Source organism: Aplidium turbinatum, chromosome 11 (assembly GCF_918807975.1).
Source record: "Aplidium turbinatum chromosome 11, kaAplTurb1.1, whole genome shotgun sequence".
Lineage (NCBI taxonomy): Eukaryota > Metazoa > Chordata > Ascidiacea > Aplousobranchia > Polyclinidae > Aplidium > Aplidium turbinatum.
In genome coordinates, this window is record NC_137482.1 from 21,755,298 (window position 1) to 21,765,015 (window position 9,718).

The window sequence follows — 9,718 nt, forward strand, 5'->3', positions numbered from 1 at the left end:
CTTTGAAAGATCAACAAGACAAGTAAAAAATAAAAAAAATATATAATTTTTATTCTACATCAATGTTTAGTGATTAATCTGACTTATCCCATCAGTAAAACCATAAAAAAATTAAAAAACATGTTGCTAGACAATGCTAAACTTTTATGGTACACATATGTACCAAAGGTCCTGAAGGGTAAATTCTATTAGTCTAATGGAGGGATATAGTGATGTGGGAAAAGCTTTAAAATTAAGACTGTTGTTGTGAAATTTTAATATAATTAACACGTAATATTTTAGGAATGTAATTTAGAGCTACATGCAAAGATAAATTTAACTGATAGCATTAATTCCGGTTGAAAAATTTCTATAATTTGGCGCGAATTATGTCAATAGGCCTACTGTACAAGCAATTATGATTTTTGTCGTCGTCGCCGTGTGAGCCTTTGAAAACAGCCCCACCTAACCGAATATCATAACTTTAAAGACTTTTTGAAGCTAGTTTTTATTTCGCAGAGTAGCGATGATCCATGAATGTAGAAGTGTTAGCTGCAGAGTTAGGGTATTCAACAGGTTATAGGAAGTGCTAGTCCAGCCTAGGGCATCTCAAAATCACTTGAACCTTGCATGCAACGGCTATAGGCTAGTCAAGACTAAGCTCAATACCAGTAAAGTTTGTCTCCAAAGCAATACTATTAGGTTTTTTAAAATACAGCTTAGGAATATCAACTTTTCAACAAAGTTTGAATGCATTTTTTCAAAATTTGGGGTAAAAACATGCTCAGAACGCACCAAATTTAATGTGATATTTCAAATTTTTCTGGGAGGAGATCCCCCAGACCCTCCGCGAAGTCGTTCGCCTTCGGCGAACTCAGCGGCAGACTTCGCCCCCCCCCCAACTATTCATTGCAGCCCCACTGCTCACAAACATCACCAGCCGCCACTGTGTAAAACCATGCTAGCAATGATACTAAACACATTACCCTTAAGGACCAATGGTACACATATGTACCACAGCGTAACTTCTATTTGAAACAAATAAAATTTAATTTTTTTTCAAATACCTCTTTAAAGTGATAAACTTGTAGTAAAAATCATCAATATTTCAATAAAACATGTCTCAAAAGTTTATGGTCCTCAAAGGGTTAAACTTAGCTGGCAGAGTCATTCAGTTTCAAATAAAAAATTAGACCTGCTTACCTTGGCATTATTTTCTTTGTCATCATCTGAAGAATGCGCGTTTAGTAGAGACTTTGACTGGTATCGCACTGGACAACTTGTCTTTTTTTGAGGCGAACTTGTAAACTTTGAACCCAATGCCCATACTTTGATTGCACTTAGCATCTTCTTTAACGAATTGCTCAACACAAAACCAAAAACTGGCTCATGCTATCAAATTGAAACTGCAGTTCTGGCACATTCACAGTAGTTGCGGTTTGTTGCGGGCAATTGTTGCGGGCAATTGTTGCGGATTGGTTTAGTTTACTGCGTTGCTGCAAGCAAGCGAATGTCTTCCCGAAGTAAAATACTTGGAGGCAATCTTTCGTTGTTATACGTTAGTCAAACGTCATGCATCCTCAATGAAACATTTCAAGCTGACAAGTTAGAAGCGTTTTTTTGCATTGATTCAACATTTTCAGACATTAGATCAATGCAAAACATCATTTTGTCCTTTGTTTCTGTCCGGAATGTTCACTGAGTCCCTTTGCAAACAACGCCAGCCTAGCCAACAAAATTGATTTTTCAGACATGGATTTAATGTTTAAATCCATGTCAAAAAACTCATCTTGCTTGATTGGCCAGCTTAGTGACCGAGTGGATAGCACCTTTGGCTCTTATGTTGGTTAATCTAAGATTGATTTCAGGTCGGGCCAAAGCGAGACTTTAAAAACTGTACGGATTGTGTTCTTTCTTGCATAACACAGTGAGAAGAAGTAGGGTGATAATGTGATGAGCTGATGACATCATAAACGCAGCAGTTGCAGAGCGACAATAAATAAAACCATATAGACCGGGAGCCAGGTCGATTTATTTGACTGTCAGGGTCAGTAAGGTTTGACAAGTGTTTCTAGACTGAAATTTTGTGTAGATTTCAAAAATAAACCTCTTACTTGCACTAGCCTGACCGTTTTTGTTATATTAAGCATTTTCCGAGATGATACCTGTCAATATCGCTATATCCGTTAGGGTGCACCATTTGCCCTCTGACCTTTAGCAAAAAGCCTGAACTTTTTTTGCTGATGAGGTTATCTTAGAAAACAACTTTTGCAAAGTTTCATTTTGATTGGACAAAGTTTAACCCCCCACCCGGCCATTTTCTAAGGAGACTAACAGCATTTTCTTCACATTATCGCCACTAGATGGAGCTTCTTACAAGATGCAACTGCATATTTACTTTGGAAACATACCCCTCTTCATTCTGCATAATTAAAAAAAAATTATCTGAATTGGCCAATGGGAAGCAGAAATATGGGCAGTTTTGTACTCTCCCATAGCGCAATACTGCCTCTAGTGGCCAAAACATAACAACAATTATCTCCTTAAATGTTCATCCAATTGAAGCAAAACTGGTGTCTAACCCCCCATTTTCAAGGGCGGTGAGTTCATTTTTGCTGCTAGTTTTAAAGATTCTAACCACTAGGTGGCAAAAAACCTGCTTTTCATAAGTATAAGCTAATGTAACCGCTTGGACTTGACTTCAAATATGCAAAGTTTCAACAAATGCAACTCATTGAGATGTATATCATTGAAAACAAGCGCTTGAGCAACGCATTTTAAGGACTGCTCTCCGTTCAGCAGCACTTAATGGATGGAATAATTCCCCAGCAACAACATTTCAACAATTGTAAACTTCACTCTGTCAATCTCGGTAACCGGCCCAGCGTTAAAAGCCTCTACAAGCATGCAAAACTACCAGCAATAACCTGTCAAGGCGTTGTCATTTCGAGGATGAAGATTCAAAACCAAAACCGAACCAACCAAAATTATGTACAGTTTGCCATCTTAGTGGTAGTAACTTATCGTACAATCACCAAACAATCATGTCAGCTGTAGAGTGATAAATCTGCAACAACAAAAAATGCAAGATCAAGCGGCACTAGTTCGACTCTCGGGGTGTGAGCATAAGCAACGCATTTCAAGGAGTGCTTTCCATTTAGCGGTACTGTACATAGTGGTCCTAGTGAGTGGAATGATTTACAGACACCACACTTCAACAATCTGAACTTTTACCATGTCAAACTATAAGTGACAGAGCCTGCTTCAGTGGTTCAAAGCCTCTACAAGGATGCGAATATGCCAGGATTAAGCTCTCATAGAAACTACCCCAGCAGTTCGAAAAAAGATTCAATCAATATAGCTTCTGTGATGCCCTTGGTACATTTTTGCATTTCAAACAGCTCTTGTTTGCATAATTCAACTTCTTAATTTATTGTATTTTACTAGACCTACAGGAAATGTTTGTGTGTCTTGGTCTCCATGGTCAGGTGACTGCAAAGATTAGTGCGAGTTGTAAAGGTTGCAGATTTTGTATAGGTTCCAATATTAGACGTTCATTCCTGTCTAAACAGCAACACATATTTCTCGAATCTTACAAACTTACATGTGTAGCAAAAGATAATACTTAGCCAATATGAGCTGGTCGTATGGAAAAAGATTGGTCGAAGTCAGTAGCGTTGACAAGGGGGTCCTTTTGGGCCGGGGATGATTTCTTCTCAACAACTGTGGTCGGAGTTAGTAAAATAAATCGTGACGTAAGATGCCTTTCAGAAGGGTTTTCTATAGCCACCAAAGTCTCACAACATCTGGTACAGATTTTACATACGAAATTTTGCATTCGTTCAAAAATGAGTACCTTGTCTAATGTCTATGCATCACTCATCTATATTAATATAATTAGATAATTGTCCATGGTTCAAACATGCAAACTCTCTACCAAAGTTTAATATAAGTAGTAGCCTACTATCATTTTGCAAAAATTGTTCGTTGCTTACCAAGCCTAGGCTACTCTGTATCTTCCGGCAGCCCACGCAGAAATCAATCTAAAGCAAATCCGAGTTTCCAAAAGAAAACATACATGATAAATGTAATGCTCTTGCTCACCAATTGAGCACTTTGCCAGCAGACACCTTGTTACTGCATTGCGCATAGCTCACCACTCTGGCAGTTCGAGCACTTTGGCAAGGTGGGTGAAAGTACCCAAATATGGTTCCTTGCGTAGGCTACCACAAATGGAAATTCACCACGCTAAATCACTCATATAGTAAAATAGCGTTCAAGTCTAGTGTACCTCTACTGCACTGATAAAACCTAGGGTCGAAACAGCGGCGTCCTGTCTGCAGTTAGTTAATTTTCAAGATATATTCCACACAAATTTACATATGTCGCAACCCAACCGGCAACGTTAAGAATAACTTAGGCTTTCCGCACACTCATTATAGGCTACTGCATATCAACAACCACTGATAGAATATGCCTGGACACAACAAAAAAATATAAACCAATAAATCATGTAGTTATTTATAAAAAAAATTAATACAATTCCCTTGAAACTGCTGTGGGCTAGGGACGAATTCAACAAGTAGCTTTGAAGGGTGATTACAGCAATACACATTACACAATGATGTCTACAGTAATCCAATCTTGCAAATACAATACAACGTGAACAACTTTCCTGTGTTTTAGAAAGGCAATCGCTTCAATCGCTCCCTTGGATGCGTTACTGATGTGAACACCCATTTATGGAGCTCTTCATTGGTAAGTTGTCGGAGCTCGACACGAAGAACATCACTCTAAACGTTGTCTGTTTCTACTAAAGAATAATTGCAAGTACTTTTTTATTTTGTAATGTATACAATATATATTTGCGTTGAACTCCGACACCGTTCCATGTCAAATAAGCTATGACACCACACGGGTGTGGCAGACTTGATGACCAGTTCGGTCCTTCTGCCACTCCCATCATCGTCAGCAAACATTAAAATAACCTAGTTCACATTATAATCTTGTATTGTTTTTTCCACATGTGCTGTTGATGCAAATATAAGAACTTCTGCAAACGATTCTGTGACTTTCGTAAACTAAATCAATTGGAAATTATTCGAGGATGCATATAGAATTAAATTCAATTCAAATACAACAAGGTGTTTGGAGTAAGCCTACAAAGAATAAGTGGTGAAAACAACACATTATTGATTAAAATAATGGCATGGCAAAGAAACACACGCGGATGTATCAAAAATTGAACAAATTTCTGCAGACCACAAATTTTCGAGATCATAAATGACATTACTCTAATGCAGAATAGATGATACTGGTAGCTTGATAAAATAATACTAAAATTATATCGTTGTGCATGTAACTAAAAAATTTATTTAGATCACCATGCCTTTTTTCTGCTCGCTTATGCACTGAACTATTATAAACACCAAGCAAAGACATGATTATGATGCAAGTCTTTGTTGGCAATCTGTAGCCTTTCTATCAGGCTTCGGGGTTGAGTTATTCAAATCAGCAAACGATACCGTTGACAAGGGGAGTCCAAGAGGTACTTTTTGACTCTGACCTGGGATGATATTAGAGGCCGGTAACCTTTCCAAGGGGCCCGAGAACTTAAAAATACCACCACGTATTTTTAGGATATACAGTAATGGGTTTTTCATCAAAGAGTGTTGATTTGGAGTACGAGAACCTTAGTACCGGGTCAAAATTATCCTCTCAACGGTTCTGCCAGATGGTCAAAGTTTGTTAAAACCTCTAACGTTCTTCTCTGGAACATGCTGCTTTGAAAACGTTGTTGACCAGTGATCATTCTTTTGACAAAGGAGATTGTTCTAATGCTCGAAATGATTTTAAATATTTACTACGATTCTGTTCTTTTTGATCTCGCAGCACATCGGCTTCATTGCTTCCATCTTCTTCAGAAGCCGCGTTCGGTAAGTCAGTCTTCAGATTTTTGTAAAGAAAAAGAGCATGCAAGTACAATAAAAAGCATACAAGAATAAATGCAATATTTATACCAGTAAAATCTTCACCCAAAAGGTTGGTTCCAAGAATCGTTAAAGGATATTGCAGGAATGCGAAAAGACCAGCTGTGACAAATTGTAGTCCAAACAACTTTCCAAAATGTGCAATTGGAAACATTGTTGTCAAAAGCATGATGGCGGTAGTTAAAGAAAAGCTTTGCAAAAACACAACGGTTATGAATGTTAAATATTGCAATGGCAACACGTGAATGGATGCAAACGCAGACATTATAACAGCAATAGTGGTAGTACTGCATGTAGATATCAACAAGGCCTTACGGCGAGCCAAATGCTCATTTGCCTCTTTCATTTCAAACCTTTTTGTCATAAAATCATTAATCGCACCATTCAATAGCGATATTGCTACTCCTGTGATAACTACTATGTTAAACGCATTCGTATAACCAACAACGTCGTCACGTTCTGCCAATTGGTTTATGGAGATGTTAAAAGTTGCATAATAAAAAGACGTACGAAGGGTGCAAATTGCAAAGAAAAAAGTTCCAGACCAATACAAAGGATTGCAAACACACGCTTTAAAATTTGCTGTATTCTGCGTTTCTATAAATGTTATTCCTCTCATGGATCGCACACGACGACTATTCCACTTCTTTCTTTCTGGACCTGGTCTTCTGAGAGTGACCGCAAAGCTTTCTCTTCTTTGTTTTCTGCATTCATCTATAATTCCATATTTTTGTGCTTTCTCGGGTTGCGGAAAAAGAAGAAATGTGCGTGGCATCAAAAAAAATGTTTTCAGCCACAGAAAAGATGTACAAGCAAGCATGAAGTAAAAGCATTGTTTCAATTCAACTCCATTTGCATATGCTGTCCTCACAAGAAGGAATACACCGCTAGATGAAAATATTGCTCCAGTGATGAGAGAAGCGACTGAATTTCTTGCTTCTCCAAAGAGATTACTTACTTGTATGTTCGTACTCAGTAGGCTGTTGCCACCACTATTTAACAGCGGCATGGCAATAAATAAAACCCACGATGTAGAAGAATCGGACGCTATTAGCAAAATTAAACCGGTTGTAACAGATGCAATGCTGACTGCTTTTGTAGCCCAAGTCCCGAATTTATCAAACAAAGTACCATACGCAAAGCTGAAGAGAAGGGTGAGAGCAAACATGATAGTGTACACAAGAGAGAAGTTTTCCTGTTGTCTGGTACATTCTGTAGCGTTCCTTAATGATAAAGTCGTCCATCCAGGAGGTATAGAAGTTGTGGCAAAGCTGCTGCTTCCATTGTATTCGTTAGCCGCCATAGTTGTTGCACTCATTGGAGTCCTTTCTTTTGAGGAATTTGACATAAAATCCTCTAGTGCACTTGGTAGGCATAAATCTGAAAAATATCCTTCCGCGATCAAAACTGAAACCAACGACGGCCAGCCATAAGCAAGTCCAGCAAACAGCAATGTCTCCAGCACAGCAGCAAGTAAACACAAAATGTTTTGTATTTTCATTGTCAACAATATCAGTGCACAACCTTTTGTGCAATTGCAGTTGGTTGTTGATTAACAAAAGAACAACCTTCGTTGATAAAATTAAATATCTGAAAATAAAAAGCTTATTTAACCTCAATAAATTCACTTAAGAAAACTTTTAACTTTGAGTTTTTAAAATCAACAAGTAGACTTGCTGAGTGCCTAAGCTTAAAACGCTTTGAAATTTAGATTAGTGGGAAAGTTTATCCTTTTACCTTTTACAAAAAGCACAACAATTTTCCCTTAATACAAGCAGGCATGCGAAGTGCTTTGACTGAATTTCGTAACCCGTTCCATTGTTGCGGGTGTTTCCACTTCATCTAACCCGAGCTGCGCAGAGAATTCTAGCGTTGAATCGCTGATTATACAGTAACGGGGTTTCGACAACTTCTTTTCGAGTATCGTATCGCCTCTCGTATAGTGGCTTTCGTGTTACATTACCAAAGCAAAAATAATATAACCTAACCTGCTTCGAAACTTTTATTTTCGACCGCAAATCGTGTGGCTGCACGGCTATACTACACTATGGCCCAAGTTTTATCCAGTACACTATGGCCCCATCTATCCAATATGAATATAGCAAAGCTTTAGCCTAACCCAGGGGTCACCCACCTTTTTTGCATGCGGGTCACTTTGGCAATTGAGAGAGCTGTGGCGGGCCGCACTAATAAAATTTTAGGTAAGTTGACTCTTATGCTAGAAAAGAACGCATTTCGTATACCCAGTATCAGGCATTACATATTATTAATAGCCTATTTATCTTAGAATACCGCAGCAACAAAATTAGTCGAACAACGCTATTGCCAGGCCAAGCTCCTTTAACAACACTTTTGACTTCTTTAAAATTGCCAAATAAACGAGGCCACTATTGTGAGATGAATAACAAAATGTTTGTTTGCTGGAGATGCCACTACTGTGAGATGTTGCAAAATCAATTCTTTTGCCGTCAACAACCAGCACAGATGATAATTCTTTGAACATGGTAACATGTTCAATTGTTCATTCTAACTTTTCTCTTTCAATTATTATCAAGCTGGCTGGTGAAAGCTTCCAAAGCATCTTTAAATACTGAGCGGTACTGGCATCTGCTCCTGGAAGGACCACTCAAGCCAGGCTGGTCGAAAGGTGGAGGCCAGACAAACGTAGGCTACTCCCCCTGTGACCAGGACAGCAGAGCTTTCTAGTACCTTAAGACAATCTCCTAATGACAGTGACATAAATTAATCACTCTCTTCTAACCTTCCTTGAGCCAGCATGGAAATAGTACAGTTTGTAAATTCCCATGGTATCAATATGTCAATGGCTCATGGATACAGATAACCCATGTTGATGATTGAATATATACAGTATATTGGTGTTTTTCCCTGGCATTTTCAGATTTAGTTTATTCAATGGACCAAACATATCAACCAAATAAGCAAGGAATCTAATCCATCTGTCATCATTCAGCAATGAAACAAATTCAAACTTTATTTAAAGGTTAAAAAATAATTTAAGCTCGTCTCTGAGCTCTAACACTCGCTTGGTTACGTTTCCTCTTGAAAGCCATCAAGTATTTGCATGAAACAGAAGTAGGCATACGTGATGGATTGCATCCATGTCAGTGCACAGTTACTTAAATAATCGGGAGTTAATCTAATAATAATCTCCTCTTTAACACTCTAGTCTAGGCCAACTTACTAGGCTTAAAAAGGTTTACAATCCTAAAACCAAATTCCCCATGTGAAAAATACGTAATTTGCCGACAGACTTGTGAAAGATTGGCTTGTATTTTTAGCTTGAGTTCTCGCTGAACCATGTCACTAAATTTGCGGTTTCATAAGAAACAATGAAAATTGCTGGGTCAGATGTGAAATCAACTCAGCAACGAATTTACTTTGGTTCAGATCAAGCTAGTCCCTAAACTACTTCTTTTTTACTGAAGTGCTATACATTGAAACGAAAAAAATATTCTACATTATTTTACATGTACTTTACAGGCTTGCACGGGATATAGCCTACTGCTGTTGCTGATAGTAGCAATCACTTAGGTCTGAAACGTTCCATTTGAAGGCAGCCAATACTGATGACTTGGTTATAACCATTTAAAAAAAAACAATTTTTGCAACATTTACCCTTGTTTTAATAATGCAAAAAATATTGCAAATCTTGAAAGTCCGTGGCAAGGACGAAAGAAGCAATAAGTGTTATTCCAATTCGTTTCTCGTTTTAGTGTCAAACAAATATC

The 9,718-nt window shown here is 38.0% G+C and overlaps 1 protein-coding gene across 1 annotated transcript; it reads right to left on the bottom strand.

The window, feature by feature from the left end:
- Window positions 1-5,787: 5,787 nt before the first annotated feature.
- Window positions 5,788-7,470, bottom strand: LOC145780322 (equilibrative nucleobase transporter 1-like). The gene has a single exon (XM_082592024.1). The coding sequence runs from the start codon at window positions 7,468-7,470 to the stop codon at window positions 5,788-5,790; it is 1,683 nt and encodes a 560-aa protein (XP_082448150.1).
- Between the last annotated feature and the right edge of the window lie 2,248 nt (window positions 7,471-9,718).

Coding starts and splice junctions, on each gene's coding strand:
- LOC145780322 (XM_082592024.1), bottom strand. CDS start 7,470: ATGAAAATACAAAACATTTTGTGTTTACTTGCTGCTGTGCTGGAGACA.